This window comes from Ambystoma mexicanum, chromosome 4p (genome assembly GCF_040938575.1).
Source record: "Ambystoma mexicanum isolate Mex_15411 chromosome 4p, UKY_AmexF1_1, whole genome shotgun sequence".
NCBI classification, from domain to species: Eukaryota; Metazoa; Chordata; class Amphibia; order Caudata; family Ambystomatidae; genus Ambystoma; species Ambystoma mexicanum.
In genome coordinates this window covers 812,325,953-812,344,779 of record NC_090927.1, presented here as the reverse complement: position 1 = coordinate 812,344,779, position 18,827 = coordinate 812,325,953, and the positions used below count along the sequence as shown (strand labels likewise).

The 18,827-nt window shown below is 44.7% G+C and overlaps 1 protein-coding gene and 1 long non-coding RNA gene across 5 annotated transcripts in view; one reads left to right on the top strand and one right to left on the bottom strand.

Annotated features, from left to right (window-relative positions):
- LOC138453478 (uncharacterized) overlaps positions 1-18,827 on the bottom strand; it is a 1,096,265-nt gene that overhangs the window by 565,965 nt on the left and 511,473 nt on the right. For all 4 annotated transcript variants that reach the window (XM_069606374.1, XM_069606376.1, XM_069606373.1 and 1 more), the window contains exon 8: positions 13,003-13,140. In XM_069606374.1, the coding sequence (XP_069462475.1) occupies positions 13,003-13,140 (138 nt within the window). The remainder of the gene's footprint in view (positions 1-13,002; positions 13,141-18,827) is intronic.
- Positions 1-18,827, top strand: part of LOC138453479 (uncharacterized) — an 88,006-nt gene that overhangs the window by 2,703 nt on the left and 66,476 nt on the right. The window lies entirely within an intron of this gene.

Genomic DNA, 18,827 nt, shown 5'->3' with positions numbered 1-18,827 from the left:
TATGTAACTAAGAGACAATAAAGCTTGTTCCTGTTTCTACTTATCTGGGTCAGCCGGGTTCCTGCTCCTTGTACATCAGGCACCACCTGCAGGAGGCAGGTTACATCAAAGTGTATGATTATTTTTTTATAACCATTGGCAGCCGATCTATCTGATACAACCGATGTCATCAACCTGACTGAAGGTGTACCCTTTCAATCTGATAACTTTCTCCTGGTGACCTTAGATGTAGAATCTTTATATTCCAACATACCACAGTGTGAAGCTTTATGATATCATATGACATGGCATTTATAACGCGTGTTACAAGGTGCGATGCGGCAAGGGAGGGGGAAAAGTGGTGAAAGTCTATTTAAATGATAGAGTACATCCCCATCCAGTACCCAGTGAATTTATTTTGGAACTGTTAGAAGTAGCACTTTACTACAACACTTTTCACTTCAACAGCCAATGTCTTGCCCAAATCAAAGGAACAGCAATGAGAGCATCTTTTGCCCCCAACTTGGCGAATCTGTATATGTCAAAATTTGAGGAATTTTTCATACTCACGCCCAATAATCCATACTGGGCGGTACTAATTCTTTACAAGAGATACATTGACAACATCCTCATAGTTTGGAATACTAGAGAAGCAAACATTCATGTGTTCTTTGAATGGGTGAACAACCTTAACCCCAATCTGAGGTTCACGATCTGTAAAGACAACAAACATATCCTGTTTTTAGATCTTACCATCAAGGATATCGACAGAAGGTTGGGGACAAGTCTATACAGAAAGCTGACTGACCGCAACATCGTCTACTAGATAAAACCAGGAATAAATAAGATGAAAAATCGAGGATGATATGTGTGACTACTTTTAACCCACAAAGTAATGCCCTGAAAAAACTAATTCTCAAAAATTGGCATATGTTCCAAATTAACTTGCCAGATTGGGAACCACCATTTTCTGCTATTAAAAAAGGCAAAAATCTCAAACAATACTTTCCAACTGCGGATCACCATGCGACGGAACGCCCCACTGGTTTGAGAGCCCTCATGGGTCTACCTCCTGTCAAGGGACACTACCCATGTAGGAGTTGTGTAATTTGCTAATTCACCAAGAAAACATTGGGTTTTGAAGTCAACAGTAAAGAATGGAATCTTAATGTCCATAGCACTTGTAAGAGTGCCAATGTAATTTATGCAATTCAATGCCTATGCCTGAAAATATATGTTGGAAAAACTACAAGACAAGTCAAAGTCAGAATCATTGAGCACCGATCTAAAATCAGAACCAAGACAATGACAGCGCCATTTGGTTGAACACTTCTCGCTTATGATCCATAGTGAGAATATGTGCTGGTGGGTAGTGGATACAATTTCAGAAAGCAACATGAGAGAAATTGATTTCAAACTAGTCAGACAAGAACAATTATGGTTGTATACATTTGACTGCTTTCGTTCGGGACTCAACTTGCAAGAAGAATGGCAGCCACTAGGGCTGTAATCAGAAGCTGGGATAGGGCACCTTCTTATACACACAGGGAGTCACATCCCCTTGTTACCCTATTGTCCCTCTTTGTTGACACTATGGACTCCTCATTTGTTCGACCTGCTAGAACTATGGCATACACTAGGGTCTCTATGATACTCTGGGACAGGGTCTATCTTCACCTTCATAGGCAGCGCCTTCCCTCTTTTATCTCTCAGTCCTCCCCCTTGTTGGCCCCTGGGAATTGTCCTTCTTCCCTGTTACTGTGCCCCCTCTGTTTTTTCACTGTTTGCACAACGCTTACAGAGCCCCCTCTGCCCTGGCGGCAGCCTCAACCTTGAGACTCACCCCGAGTCCTTTATGGTCTTTGCCTAGACCCCGTCGGGGTCTTTCCATTCCTGCTACACAGCCGTACCCCGGTCACCACCATACTCAGCCAGAAGCGCAACATCCTCGCCTGGCAGGCCGCTGACTATGTCATTCAAGTGACTCAGGTGTTGCCCTGGTGACGCGTCCAGCATCTGCCTCACACCAGAATGCCCGAAATCACACGATGCCAGTTTCCCTCAGTTGCCATGGCAACACTTCAGATCTGCCATTAAAAAGCGCCCCGGTTAGCGGTCACACTCACTAGGAGCAGTGCTAGGAGGTCTTACTAGGAGCATTGCGAGGAGGTTCACTACCCAGGTAACTGGCCCATGCAGAGTGCACACTTCTGCTTGTCCCTTTGCCACGGTGAGCCATGTCCATCCCGTTCTAGTCTATGCTAAATTACTATTTGGCCCTTACGCTACTTTGAGCATACTAAGCTTTGTGTCCCTCTCTCTTTGCTCTCCTCATAGTCTCTGCTGAGTTCTTCCTTCCCCATGCTACGCTCCATGCCACGCACAGCTGTTGGTCAAATTGACTTCAGTCAGGCAAATACAAGGAGCCCCCTGTTTTGCCAATGTGTGAGCATCTTTCTGAGTTTCCTAGTCCATGTGACTAACCCTTTCCTTTCCTTCCCTTAGCGCTCGATTATTGCATGTAACGAAGACATTGATGTGAATTGTATACTCTCTCGCCTAGTAGACTTGGGTTACATATGGATTTGGATTACATATGATTGTTGCCATAAATATGGTTATTTTTTGTTCTGGAAAGGTTTACTGACATGGAACTTGCAACCGCACGATAGACTGTGATTCAAAAAGAGCATCAGCTTTGAAGCCTGATTGAACAGTATAGGTTAATTGTGTTTTTGACTTTTGGGGCACTTTGTTTTCCTTTGTTCACCATTCTGACACATCTCACTTTTTTGCACACCATTTCTTTGCTTTGTGTTTTTTGTGATTCTCTCAAGATGTGTATAACATGTGTTCTGTAACATGTACGGGTTGAAGCCAGCGTTCTGCGGCAACAAATAAGATTTAAATGATATATATTGATAATTTCAGAGTATTGATTTGCCCTCATTTCCACTGTCCTTTTGAATTATATGAATATGTGTGAGGGACAGATTCCTTTTTCTTAGTTTATTTTGATAGGCAGGGAAATTCTATTTAGTTTAGGGATAGTGAGGCGTTGGTCAAACCCTTTTGAGTTAATAAAATGGCTTCATGTGAAAAACCTTTACCAAGTTGTCCGCCTTACATTTCTGACCCCTCACAATACCCACTTGTGATTTTTCATGGGGCCACCAGGCCCGTAGAGTTGGGAGAGTTCATGGGTAGTGTGAGAAACCTGAGGCTATTCTCCCAAGCAGACCTCGGGAAGCCCTTATTCAGGTGGCCTGGGAAGGGTCGACATTCTCAAACCCCAACCCTAGGAGCAGACGAGCAAGGGAGGATCACCTGGATAGGGGATGCCGGGGTTGTGCTCGAGAAATACCCCTGATGAGACTCAGTATTGTACCATGGAAGAAGGAAAGGACAACGAGATACCTGAGGCCTTTGTAGGCTGTAATACATCGACCCTGCTTCCTCCCTCCCTTTAAATTTCTCTTGCCCAAATATAACAAATCCCCTAGGATCCCAAACCCAGTTACATCCAGAAACCACCTCTCCCATAATTCCTGCTTTTACACGTCCTATCTGAATACTCACAGTTATTATTTTTCCCGTCGCTCTGATTATTATTTCCTGCACCCCCCATCTTCTCAGACAAAACAATACCATTCCCGTCTGTCTCACAAACCCTATCAATCTCACCCCACCAAGAGTACGAGGGTTGTCATTCCATATAGCACCTTTTCCCCATCTTACTACGTAGGATAGACACACTAACCCCTCCACTTTCCAACCCGAACACAGTCGTTCCCACGAAAGACAAAGGACTAGTAAAACTGTTTACCTGACATGTCCCTACCCAAGGGTCAGGCAAAGTCAGGCAACTGACCAGAACCTCACACACCTGCCGGCCCTTCCTTTTCCCCACAGGGATAAAAGGTGGAACACAAGAGCACAAGGGGAGCAAGGCAGACCGCACAATGTGAGAGCTAACTCAGTACGGCAGTTCAAGAGGAGGAGAAAGACGGCGCATACCAAGAGGGTGACAAGGAGAGAAGCAACCTTGCCCTTTCCGACCGAGGCCCATGAAACCTCTGCAGAAGGAATTGTCAGACCACTTACAATAGCCAGCGTGTTTTGCAGCATATGTCAACGGTACACTAGACCCTCCTCTGCAGATTACCTAGCCGGAGAGAGACGCTTGGTACCAACCTTGCCTCCAAAGAGAAAGAAAGCCAAGCGGTACATCACAGATGGTGAGACGAGGGGAGAGTCGATAAGAAATTGAACTGTGTTGAACGAAAAGTAGTAAACGGCTAATTTGAACTGTGAAGGCTTAAAAAGCTATTGATGAGAAAGGGGAAAACCAGCAACAGAGCAGTCCAGCACCATGTGGGTGCTCACACAGGAATCTCTGGGCTATATTGATATTGATATTTTAGTTCTATCGTGCTCGTACACAAGTGTTTCAGAGCGCGACAAGGCAAGGGAGGGGCGCAGGGGAGAACAAAACAGCGATCTTACTAGGCCCAGTGACATTGAGAATGCGCAAGTGCATGGGAGAGGGGGATGGGAAAAGTGCATGGAAGGGGGGAGAAGTGGAAAGTGCGAAGCAGAGGAGAAACAGATAAATAATAATAAATAAATAAATAATATAGGCAACAAACAGTGGTAGTGCAGCCAGCAATTTGCAAGTGCTAGTTTTGAGGCAGCACACAGGGTAGGGCTGAAAAGTGCAGGAAGAAAAATGGGGGGGCTGTATGGGTATAGATACAGACCCCATTGCAAGGGTCGGCCCGGAGGCAGTGCGGGAGGGTCACAGGGTGAGCAGGTACCTGGGCTGGAAGGACAGAGGGTGGACAGGTGCACAGTGCCAAGAGAGAACAGATCGGCAAGGGAGAGGGGGAGCGAAGGCAGAAGAAAAGAGGAAGGTCTTGAGGTGCTTCCGGAACCGGAGATGGTTCTCCTCAAGTTTTAGAGTGGCAGGGAGGCTGCTCCTGAGGGAGGCCCCAGCCAAAGACAGATCTACACCCAGCTTGTTTCTTTGAGGAGCGAAGATCTTGAGAGGGGAGGTATTTGCGGAGGGATAGCTGAAGTTATTTTGGACCCAGGCCCCAGAAAGCCTTGTGAACAATGCAGAGGGTTTTGAATTTTATCCTTGCATTCACTGGGAGCCAATGGAGAGATTTCAGAGCTGGAGAGATACAATCCCAGGGTTTGAGGCCAAGGACAAGTCTCACAGTCCTGTTCTGGATTAGTTGCAGAGGGTGGAGAGTAGAGGCAGGTAGATTTAGAAAGAGGCTGCTACAATAGTCCAACCTAGAGAGAAACAGAGTTTGGGATACCATGAGCTTCTGGGGAAGGAGAGGAAAGGCAGAGTACCTCTAGGAGGTGCAGTAGAAAGTTTGACATTTTAGAGACCTAAGAGATGTGGGCGTAGAAGGAAAGGGTGGAGTCAAAGATGACCCCGAGGTTCTTAGCCTTGCAGGTGAGGGTAGGAGGAGGGCCAAGGGAAGCCGGCCAGAGAGTGAGGGGAAAGGATGGTGAAGGTGTGCCGATGAGGATCTTGCTGGCATTCAGACAAAGATCATTGGGAGCACATCAATCTTGAATGGCAGTTAGGCAATCAGAGATGAGAGAGGGAGAGGAGGTGGCTGAGGGCTGCCTGAAAATGAGTTGAGCGTTGTCAGCGTAGCACTGGAAATTTGAGCAGAAAATGGCAATCCATTGGGAGAGAGTTGTCAGGTATTGGTTGAAAAGCCAGGGCGAGAAGGTTAGACCCCTGGAGAACACCACAGGAAGAGAGGAAGATAGATGATAGGAAGGACCCAAGTTGGACCTGGGAGGGTCGATCAGAGAGGAAAGGGGTCAGCCAGACCAGAGCCTGATCAGTGATACCCAGGTTTTCACAGAGACGGTTGAGCAGGATGGTATGGTTGACCGTGTCGAAGGCAGTAGAGAGATCGAGGAGGATGAGGGCAGAGGGAATGTTAGAGTGCAGAGGGAAGGTTGGAGAGCAGATCTTCACGGATGTTCAAGAGAGCAGTTTCCATGCTTCTGGCAGCTCTGAAGCCAGACTGGTGGTCATGGAGACAGCCAACAGAATTGGAATGAAGGTTAAGCTGAGAGATGGCCAACTTTTCCAGGAGTTTGCCCAGAAAGGGAGTAATGGAAATTGGGCGATAGTTAGCTGGACAAGAAGGATCAGCTGTGGGTTTCTTGAGAAGAGGTTGCACAAGGGAGTGCTTCAGAGGGGAGGGGAAGGATCCTGAGGCAAAGGAGTGGTTGCACAAATCAGCAAGGCCGGAGCGAGGGTGTCAATGTGGTCCTTGATGGTTTTAGAGGAACAGGGATGAACCTGTTTTGACAAGGCTTTCATGGATCGGACTTGTCTAGCAACCTCGTCAGGGGAGAAAAGAGGAAAGGATGAGAAGAATGGAGGGGGTGGCTAAAGGAGGGGCAGTAGGCACAGATGGAGAGGGAAGAGGAGATGTGGGGATGGAGAGGGTGGACAGGATGTCCTGGGTTTTTGAAATGAAGTGAGAGGCAAGGGCATTGCAAAGAGCCTGGGAGGCAACAGGAGAGGTAGAGACTGCAGCAGGATTGGCCAGCTCATTGCAGATTTTAAAGAGTTTGCCCGAGTTGTTAGATGCCGCAGACACACGAACTTGAATGTGGAATCTCTTCTTAGTGAAGAAAGTCGGTATTACCTTTGTAGCAGGCGCCAGGCCAGTTTGTCAGAGGATGAACAGGAAGCCCTCCATTTCCTCTCAGTCGCCCTACACTTACGTTTAAGTTTAGCTAGGTCAGAGTCATACCAGGAATTGCACTTGGCTTTGGACTTCAAACGGATCCTCATGACAGGGGCAAGAGCATCAAGAGTATCAGAAATTGAAGAGTAGAGCAGAGACAGGGCTGCGTCAGGATGTGAGACAGCCAGAGGTGGAGGGGGGGGAGAAAGTGGCAGCAAAAGCCTCAACTGACACACGCTTCATGGGCCGGATGTCCGAGAAGGTAGGTGGCAGTGTTGGGGTAGGCATGGCTTGGGGGGAAGAGAGGGAGAGATGAGAGGAGAGGAGGGAGTGATCGCTCCAGGAGAGAGGAGTGGTCAGAGGGATGGAGAGGGGGAGGTCAGAGGAGATCAAGACATCGAGTGTTTGCACTGCAGAGTGAGTCGGGCCAGAGGGAAGGATGGACAGGGAGAGGGAGTCGCAGAGGTCACGGAAGAGTACAGAGGAGGAACAAGGAGAGTCTAAATGTATATTGAGATCACTGAGGAGGAGGAGTTGAGTGGTAAAGGCCAGGAGGGAGGAGGAGAGGTCCGCATACTCAGAGAGAAATTAAGCGATTTGACCAGGAGGCCGGTAGATGGTAGCCACAGTAAGAGAAAGGGTAGGCGAGAGAGAAAGCCTACAGGCAAGGCATTCAAAAGAGGAGTAGGTCTGAGTGTGAATGGTACAGGCAGGAATCCAATCAGGGCTACCCCCCCCCACCGGACCGGGAGGATCTGGGTGCAGAGAGCATCTTGTAGCCATCAGGGAGGAGAGTGTCAAAGCTTGTGACAGAAGTGGCCGTGAACCATGTCTCAGTAAGACCAAGGACATCAAGGTCTAGTTCGTCAAGGAGGTGGCAGATGTCAGAGGAGTGTTTGACAGCAGAGCGAGAGTTGAGAGTGGCAATATGAAGAAGGTTGGCTGCCTTAAAGACCTTCCGGGGAGGGGCACAGATCAGAGGTATGCCCTGCGGAGGAGAAAGAGCCCTAGGAGGGGCAGAGGAGGAGGAGGAGGAGAGAGAGAGGGCAAGGTAGCCAAGGGGAGAGAGGAGGGGACAGCAGGAGATGAGAGGAAATTGATTAGGCGAGGGAAGCGCCTATCAAAGAGGAGGAGATTGGCCTGAGGGCCTTGGACCATGACACTGCCATTTAGGTAGACATTTATGATGACTTTAGAGGAGTCGTTTACCAGTCATTTGGTCGAAAAAAATTGGTCGACTGGACAAATGGTCGAACCAATTTGGTCGAAAACCAAATGGTCGAATTTTTTTTTATTTTTTATTTTCACCCGTTTTTTTTTTTGTTTTTTTGGGGGGGGTCCCCTCCTAACCCCCTTTTTTTTCTAAAAAACCCTTTTTTTTAAAACGAAAACCCGAAAAATAAATATATAATTAAAAAAAAAAATTCAACCATTTGGTTTTCGACCAAATTGCGTCGACCAAATGTCATTTGACCAGTTTTCAGTCGACCAAATGACTGGACACCGAGGAGTCGAAGGAAGCCATGAGAACTTCCCAGCGAGTGCCACCATTAAAGAGAGAGGAGGAGATAGGACAGAGCACAGAGATCATATGAGGAGTCCATAGATCTGGGGAAGGAACGACAAAGAGGATGTCGGTGAGGGTCTATCTGGAGGAAGCATTGGAGTAGGTGTTGGCGATACGAAGACCAGGGTTAGAGGCCAAGATATCCTTTTTGAACTTCTTCCTACCAGACTTAGTGAGAAGAGAATGAAGGTCAATGGAGAAGCAGTTGGAAAAGATGGGAGAAACAGAAAGCGCCATGGGGGTAGAAGTGAGGAGAGGATGGAGAAACGGGGGGGGGGGTGCTAAGGCAGGCAGGTGTGGGACAAAAGAGTGGTTAGGTCACTGGGCTGGCCAGTTACAGAGAAGCATTAATATACAAGCAAAATAAAGAGAATTTCGCAATGGGCAGCAAGATTTGACTTTTTAGCACAAAGCAAAAACAGCAGTATTTGACTTTATCGCACAAAGCAAACCAATGGTAGAAACTACTGTAACTAGAAGGTCTTAGGAAAAGGCGAAAGGGTGTCAAAGTGGTCATACAAGGGTCTTGTAAAATCCTTTGTACAGTCAAAAGTCTTTGGCCGACAGATGATTGTGAAGTTAAGGGAGGTGAGTCCTGTATGACAAGAAATGAATGAGAAAGTACGAATGACAAGATTGGCAAGAGTGAACCCAAAGGAGGGATGCCGATAAAAGGGGTCGAAGTCTAAAGTCTGGAAATACATTATGTTGACAAGAGTGAACCCAACCGAGGAATGTCTACAGTGAACTGTTTAGCAAATGTTGGCAAGAGTGAACCCAGCAGAGGGATGCTAACAAAAAGGGGGAGGCCTGAAGTCCCTATGAACAGTGTTTTGACAGAAGTGAACCCGACTGAGGGATGTCCACTGTGAACTGATTTGCAAAAGTTGGCAAGAGTGAACCTGACTGATGGAAAACAACAAATAGGGGTGCAGCCTGAAGAACTGTTTAAAAAGACAGTAAGATTTGTGAATGCAAGAAGTATTGTAAGGACAGGGGAAGTGGATTGTCCCCCTTGACATTGGGATCTGAGCCCAGCAGACGGAGATCCCGAAGGAAAGGCCCTGAGCCTGATCAAGGGAAGCCTAGGGGTTTGAGCGCGAGAGAGGGAGATACAGGGGGTGGAAAGTCATCACTCCAACATTAATTTGAAAAGGAACTTTTTGTTTGTTTGCTTTATTGAATACATCAGGCATTCGAGGGCAAGAGACTTTTATTGAAACAAGACTTAACCATCGAAGAACCTGATAGCTGGTACGGAACTGTTGGCACATGCTGGGAAAGCTCGAGTGTGTGCTCTGCTCGGGAGATCCACCTTGTCCCATGCTCAAAACGTGGGGAACGGAGACCTCTGGCAATCACATCCTGACTTATTATTTGTGAACACTTCTTTCTTTATTGAAAACCCTATCCCACACACTTTCTGTAATTAGTTGTAAGGATTTGGTAATCGTTTTTTGTTTTTGTATAGGCCTTTTACTTTCACAAGACGCCACAAGTACTGCCGTATTTTTCATTTGATGGTCGAAGCTGCTCCCATCTTAGATTTAGGTTAGGCATTTTGCTACCCTGCATATACAGTTTAATAAACACCCTGGAACTGTGATCACTTGTGTCTGTCTTTACTGTTGCCACCATGAGTTCCTTACAGTAGGGCAGAACCAGAGCGGAGCAAGGGGTCTGGCTTGGCTCTAAGAGCCAAACACAAGCCGAGACAGGAAAATAGACATGTAAATCTTGAAATTCTATATTTTGCAAATCACACCTTTTTGCTCTCTCACCAGTACTCTGGATGATGAACTCAATGTGTTTGTGGACGAGGTGTCCTTTCGTGCCATCTGTGGTACTGTGGATGATGAGCTCGATGCTTGGCCCATTTTATTTTCTTGTTTTGACGCTTCAGATGACATTGGTTTTCCGCACTTCTTATGCACCGCCGAGGTCGCGACAGTGTGGTGGTTGACAGTTTCTTTGTGGTTTATGAGCATGCTAGGGTTGTCAGTGATATCCCGTGCTCCATCAACGAGGTTGTGGTGGACATTGTTGTTGATGTGGTCATTGTCGTCGACAGAGTTCTCAGTGTCGTTGATGGATTTGATTTAGGCGCAGTTGTTGCCGTCGATGGGCCCATCAACGCAGGTGGAACCGTGGCCAACGTATAGGTCATCGATGAATGTTTCCACAACGAGGTCTTAAACGATACACTCTTGTGTGTTACTTCGCCCAGGAGTAAGAGGAGGAGAAAGAGGAAGAAGAAAAGGAGGAAGAAGAAGAGGAGCAAGAAGAGGAGTAGTCGAAAGAAGAGGAGGAAAAGAAGGTGGAAGAAGAGAAGAGGAGAGGGAGAATGAGAAAGAGAAGGGGGAGAAGATTGAAATCCTCTTCCAGATGACTGAAGGCTGATGGTTTTCCTTGGATTACATTTTGTAGACAATCGTTTTCTCACAGGAGAAAAGGGTTAGAGGACTCCTCAGCATGACATGCAGTTTGAATCTGAAGAGGGCCTCCAGGGTGGGGCTACGTACTCAACATCCCATTGGCTGAGGCCGAATACACCCAAAAGGACAGCGATGGGCTAAAAAAGTGAGCCATTTATTCTTTCATGTATAATGTAATATTGAGATTACTGAGGATTCCCAACATGACGACGAGGAATATTCAATGCATGTCAATCCATAGAAGATCCAATGCTGCAGAATGGCTATTGAGCAGAAAATGGCAATACCGTGGGCGAGAGTTATATATTAGAATGTATTTAGTGATATATTGATTTATTGTTTTGTAAAATCATGTATTTAGAAATAAAGCAATGAATTGTGATGATTATATTTCATAAATTATGTTCATGAATTCGGACCGGATGAAGAAAAAACTTTTAGGCTTAAGATTCTATGTTGGAAAACCCTGTGATTGAACTAAAACATTGTGGTGGTATTGCTGGTGTAGATAGTAATATTGGGCCTCATTACGAGTTTGGAGGTAGCCATGCCGCTTTTAGTGGCATGGCTACCCCCATGCCGGGTACCGGGTCTGGGTTCCAGGAATAGGGAATTACCGGGCCATGCCGACTTTGGCGGGCCCGGTAATTCCCATTCTCGGGACCCGGGACAGGTACATCCCCATTCCCATTTGAGCCCCCGTGGGGCTCAGTGGGAATTGTTAGCATTCTGGTCTGCTAGCGGGTCCCGCTAAGGACACCTGGTCTGGCCAGGCGTCCTGAGCGGGACCCGCTGCAGACCTCGTAATGAGGCGGCCCGTAATGAACGGTGCCAGTCCCTTACCGGCACCGTTCATTACGGGTCCGCACTTGTTGTAATGAGGCCCATTGTGTCTTGTCCCAATGTAATATAAGATGTCAGCACCAGAAAAACTGCCCTCATTTTAAGAAGGCTGGTTTTCCCGTTTAAACTTAAATGAAGGCAAGCCCTTGACTCCCACATACTGTAGTTGGACTACCACAAAAGATGACTCAGCTTATTGTAAGGGTGCAGAAGAAGGACTCTGACACAAAAGTTGCATGTTTGGGGCTAAATACTTTTATTAAATAATAAAGCAAAAGAAAATCTATCTTCCTAAGAGGGCTTTCCCTGGCTCAACTAAAGACCTAAGGTTACCGTCAGGATGTTTGTTAAAGTACAAGTGGCAATCGTCCTTTGTCAAGAAAACCTTACTTCTGTCCATTACACTATAAACTAAAGAATAAAGCAGTACTGTTCTGGTCCCCGTAGAATGCCTCCCTTCTCCTGGTGATCATGAAATAGTCTCTTACACCCAGGGGAGTGGCTCCCTTTCCCTGGTCTTCTTTCACTAGGTTTCACACCTATAAAACCCAACTCTGAGTGTTCGGAGGGTCTTCAGGATGAGCACCAAATGTGGTGTAGTCCGTTTTGTCTGCTGCTGTGGTAGCAGTGATGATGCTGTACAGAACCATCCAAGGTTAAGTGCTGGATGGTAGGTGCAAGAATGCACTAAGGGGAGCTGGGGGTTCCTGAGGTATCGATTTGGTCAGGATCCTGTTGGCTAGAGGAGGCTGGACCCCTTTTGCAATGGCGCAGACGGGCTAAAAAACGGTGGTGTGGAAGGTTGCCCAGAGCAACGCCAGTGGTACAGATTCATTCAAAACCTTCCACCAATCACTTTTGTGGTCACAAGGGGTTAAAATGTGACAAGAGACATGAAAGAACAATCGGGCAAAAATGTGTAAGGGCAAAAGAAGTGTGAAAATGATTGAAAAAGATCATAAACAGGCACATCGTAGAAAGCATGATTCAGCAGTAGCTGAAACAACATAGAACACAACAAAGAACAAATATTGCAAAAAATGTGTCATTGAACGATAGAAAAGACTACAAGTGAAAAGAAAATGTACTAAGTATATTTTCAGTAGAAAATGAAGTACCTATATTAACATATCTTAAATATCTCCAATGAAATACTTGTCACTACTATAAACCAGTGTACTTTCTACATTCTAAAGTAGCAATAAAACAAGACCTAATTTAAAAACCTAATCTGTAGCTTTAGCATTCGTGATGCATCTGGCAGCTACTCTTGAAGGCTACACAGGTGTTAACGTAATTGAACATGCTCAGAAGTACACCAACTCAAAGACAAATGCATCAATCGAGACATATAAAGGGAAAGCATTAAAATAAATGTTGGTGGAACAAGAAGGACGAAGACAGTCGATAGTACAGATAAACATGTTTATATGCTTACACTTACTGCTGTTTGTAGCTTTGCATATTTACAAGAGTTTCAAGCATCACCGAACCACTCATAGCTTGATCATTTACTTCAGGCTTTTGAAGATTTTGCACAATTTCTGTGAACTTGCTGTATAGCTCATCAATGCCAAGATCACTGAAATGCAAGGACCAAATCAAATAGGAAGAACACAAATAATTTGAGGATTTCTTACTGGCTTCGACAGATGTTAGCAAATAATGCATCTATAGCAGCACATCGCACACTAAACGGCATTATAAAGCATGCAACAAATCTCAATTGAGTATACACCATAGTGACTTCTGTATTTCTAGACCAGAAACTACTGCTTCCTTCTACATACAGGCTGGATGCTTACACTGTGGTACCAAAGGCAGCACCTGCTGTAGCAATAACACATCCAGAGAAAACTTTGGTATGGATAGTGAAAGATGGCAAATGTGTTTGAACTCAGATCTGTCTTTGCGATGTTTCATTGTTCCTTTCTTTTGTAAGTTTCAGGTATTGGGACTGGTGGACCACATCACAAAAAGGCATGACATCTGCCATTTGCCCTTTGCTGCTGTCTATTTGTTTTCTGAAGTGCAAGGATTAGAAGGCAGATTCTCTTATATGCCTCCCATGTCACCAAACATTGATTTATTTCAATTTAACAGGCTGCAGGACAAGTGATAGATCTGCTGTTTTTCTTGCTTCTGTTGAGATGCTTAACTTGAATGTCCTTTCTAATGGATTTGGGGATTTTGCCATTTAAGATACAGAGTATTAATATAGTATAAAATGTATGATGCACATGAAAGGAGGCACATTCATTTTCCTTTTAGTAAACTGTTTTTGTCAATTTTTATTGGTGATGTTGCTTCGAAAAACACAAAACACGTTAAAAAATTAGCACTGTATTTCTGTGTTTTTAAGTATTTCTTTTTATTGTGTAACGGTAACAATTTCCAACCTTGCATAAAAGCTATAAAGAAAACAATAAAAGTAATTATTTATATTTTAAAAAAGAATTATCCACACGTTATATAACATATGTTCAGAGATTATCAGAAAGCAGTACATACACATGTTTACAAACTGTCTCATAATATTAAAATAGAATACGAATCATTCGAAAAATTGCATAAACATTTACCATATTTCAGCCATCAAAAATGTGAAAATATATAATTATAGTTTAACCAAAAGAAAACGTTCAACATCTCTTCATTTTAAAAAGAAATTTATTCACAGAGATCTACTGGTGTCAAAATAATTACCTGTTCGATGAATGAATGTCATTGCAATAAAGTCAATCCCATCCCATTCATGAATTTCAAAGCTGCTATAGATAGCAGTGTTTCCTGACCACTCATTACTCTTAACCAAAAATTCTCTTTCAAGAGAGTTTTTCGGATCATTTTCAAATCTGCCAACGAACTTCGCTCTGGCAACATGCGAAACAGAGCAATGCATAAACAAACTGTTTTTAAAAGGTTCATTCTAAACCGAAAAAAAGGATCATGCCGAAATGAATTTGGGAATTTTTGCAAATAAAATGGAAGTGCCCCAGTGGTTTATCGCACCTAGTGAGACTATTGTACAGCTTTCGTCAATATTTGTATAGCTGAGATCCAGTCCTCACAGAATATAATGTCCTTCACCAGCCATGGATTTTCTCCCAACGTTACTTCCAAAATATAGATTTTCGCTAATATTTCGAATTCCTGGGTTCTTAAATTTTGGAGGGGCCCATTCTTCTTTGCTTTCATGTGTGGGTTTAATTCTGCTAATATGGAGTTTGGCAAAGGAACTAACAACTTTCTAAAAAATGACATAACTTTCCATCTGTACCATGCTGACATAGAAGAAAGTCCCAGTTCAAATCTTATAGCAGTAATACGTAGACAATCGGGTAGAATTAGCACTTTTTTGCATATAATGCTCTGCAATTTGTCAGAGTTCAATTTACGGAATAAATCCATCATTTCCAAGGCCATTGTTCAAACAATGGAACAATAGAAAATCTACCATACTTATGTTTGATTCGCTTAATTAATATTGTGAATTGTAAGTGCAGTACTTTAACCTAGTCATAAAACGTTCTCGACGAGGGTTGGCCATGATATCACACCCAAGATAAGTAACTCTGGTCACCAGCATATTCTCTGCATTTGCCATTGATCAGGTGTATTTATACATTTTTCTGGCTGTTTGAAAAACGTATAATGCTAGTCTTTCCAACATTAATGTTCAGATCATTCTCCATTGCATAGTTGGTTACTTCCGTTAAGAGTAGTTGTAACCCTTGTTGAGTTTGATCAATTAATATCACGTCATCAACATAGTCGATCCAGTGTGTCTTTATAGGGCCAACCTTCAGGGGCTGGGGTGCAAAAGCAAAAGGGAGCAAATGATCACCCAGATATGAGATATAGAGGTTAAACAGACACAGGGCTAAAACACACCCTCCACCTGAGTCCCCTAAAAGTCTCAAAAGCCTTAGTCAGATTTTCATGTCTATCTAGCCTAACTTGTAATGATGTCCCTTCATTAATGTAAACCAGAATATCTAATAGAGCAGATGGCAATTGCCAGTCTCTCGGTTTAGCCCAGAGACGGTTTCTATTAATCATGCTAAATGTTTGACTAAAGTCAATTGCAGCAACATAAATGGGGGAAACATCACTAAGCCATACCATTTCCTGCATTCAATGCATATAGAAACCGTTAATTAGTGTGTTCATCCCTCTACGAAAGCCAGTTTGAGCCTTGTGAAGATGCCAAGTGGTTTTGGCCCATTTTTCTAATTCATGCAAGATCAGAGAAGCAAAAACATTGCTATCAGTGTCAAGAAGGTTGTTCAGGCTATAGTTCTTTGAAACAGCCCAATCTCCCTTCTTGTAAATTGGAACAATCACATTGTTTTCAGGTCTCTGGCATGGTCTTGATCTCTATGATGTTATTAAATGTTAAGAATAGTATGCTAGATCAAACGCCTATATCACTCTTTAAAATGAAATTACTTAATCCGTTCGGGCCCAGTGCTCTGGAACTAGATGCCCTTCTAATATGATATTCAATGTCTTCAATAGTAAAATGTAGGCATCAATCATGGGCCAAAGATTGCACCTCTCTTGTACCATTAGGATCTTTATATAAGGAAGCAAAGTGGGATTACTAAAGGCCATGGCTCAGGCACAGTATCATGGGAACTGTAGATAAGTTAGTGTAGATCAATAAATGAAACACAATATTCACTAAAAAAGCTTATGGATAATCTTCTGTAATTAATAAAAGATGAGCAATTCACTAAAAACAACTTTAGTTGAAAGATGTTATGGTTGCAGCTCAAAGCATAAAACCCACAGAAAAAAACATAACTGGTGAATCTGTGTGCTTGGAATGTTTTTGTACTGCAACCCTATTGCAGATCATTTTTCAGTTCATGTTTTGTGTTTTTTTAATGATTTACTGTAGCCCCTGTTTTTGGACCCTGGTCCAGGCAAGGGTGTACACCTCCCTCATCCCAGACCAGGAATATACCACATGGGAACCACCGCACAGACCAGCTTGATAGGGAGGGGTGCTGCACCTGAAAATAAAATTGATTTTAACAGGAGATTGGCTACACCCCGGGTTCTTACCATACTAAATGGACACAGGCACCAAGGTGGATTTTATAGGGATCCCCACAGGGACCCCTCTTTATTCATAAAAACTGTGAAAATGTAATCCCCTTTCTCCCATGAGTTACCTCTAAATGGGGAGCTGCTATGTCAGCCCACGGTTCTTTGGAGAGGTCTCAGGGACCCTTATGGTGAGTCCGATGCATCAGACCCCCCCATAACTCCATGTACCGCCCACTGAAGTGTGAGGCCAGAGGATGGCCTCTGTGGGTGGTGCCCCCACTTACATGGCCCATGCAGGCCAATGCCTCCTTCCGCTACTTCACACCAGGGTACCTCTCCTCTACTCCCTTATACATACATTATATACCTGACGTACATAACATTACCCCCTAATATAATGCCCCCACTCCACCTACCCGCTACATAACAGTTATACTATTTATGAATGCATACTACACCCAATAACATTTACTTTACAAGGAACTATATTTATATAACCTAAATATACAGGCTTACCGGCACCGTTTTTACCAGACCGGCACAGTTATAATGAGGCCCACTATGTCACAATGGGGCAGACTCGTGCAGTCATTCACCCCCTTTCAGTACCTTATAGTGCTGTCTTTGGTGGCTGAAGGTGACCTGTACTCTGGTGAATCTGGGTCTGGATGGCCCCACTGCAGATTTATTCTGGGTGTCCCTGTCCATCATATGGAGCCACCAAACTCACTGCGTGGCCCGCACCCTTCTTAATGTCTTTGGGTGGCCCCCTAACCATGTGGGGTCCACCCATCACCACTGCGACCTGTGGTTTGTCCTTTAGGTGGACAATCATGGAGCCCTTACTATCTGGCCCTTTGTGTGCCACGGGCTACAGTACAATAGCATACTGTGGCGAAATAGAAGGAGTCGGACTAAGTTGTGACATTTCCAAGGGTGTTTATTTAAATAAGAAAATGCCTATCTAGCCCTAACTCTACGAGGGAAGTTGCCTGTCTATCAAGAGTAAGGGTGCTCGTCAAAGTCCAAAAGAAATAGTCCTTAATTCAAATCCTATTACCTAACTGGCCCTACCTACTTAGGAAGAAAATAACAAAAAGAAGGTTGGAGCAATAGCCTCTGCCTTGGGCTTTGACAGGCCCAATTACTTGGATTCCAAGAAGGCTTGTTTACAAAAGTTCATCAATTTCTCGGAATACAGTCCTCAGCCTATCTGCAGGTTCTGTATGCCAAGTTTTCAGTCTTTACACATAAAGGATAGACTACGCCAACAGCCTACACCTCGGAATGCCAGATTATCTACTGAAGAAACTGCAATGCATACAGAACGCAGCGGTTATACTCCTCCTCAAAGTCTCATGACGGGACCACATCAATGCAGCGGTAAAGATGCTACATTGGCTGCCAGTCAAAAAACGAATCACATTTAAAACAATGTGCACAACACACAGAGCAATCCACAACCAAGGAGAAGAATTCTTACAAAAGAAAATCACCATTTACCAACCTACCAGAACACTCAGACACAGCAAAGACATCCGCCTGGAACCTAAACCATACACAAGGAAAATACTTGGTGGATCAGCATTCTCTTGCCTAGCTGTAAAAATGTTGCACCCCCTCCCAAGAGAAATACGAAACATGAACCACCATCTAAAATTAACAAAACCTTTAAAAACCTGGCTCTTCAAGTCAGAACCGGATGACACTCGCATCCCTCGGACTGAACACACACATGGCAAGATGAAGGACTAGACGGAAACACGACAAAGTGCAGGGAGGTGGAGAGGCATCCAAGTGGCGGGGGGGAGACCTGGGTGCACCCATTCCCGTGGAGGGTCCCACCAGATGCTAGGGAGAGAGATGGGAGTGTCCTAGGTTGAACCACAGAGAGAGGGCATTCGAGTAGAAGGAGAACGAGTGGTGACCAAACAGATAAACCACAGGGCCCAGGGAGCTCAAGGGCACAGGGAAAGCCCCCCCCACCCCCCTTCAAGGGCCCAGGGAGGCATTGGGGGCTGCACACCAGGATATCCAGGGGACAAAGCAGTGTAGAAATCCATTAGTCTGAACACAGGGGGGTGGGGTGACGGAGACATTACCACCAAACAGCACTGCTGTCAACCCACATCTCTGCACAGAATACAGGAGGGAGACCCCCTAGCACACCACAATGCACGACACTGGCAGGGACATGTGCCACAGGTGGCC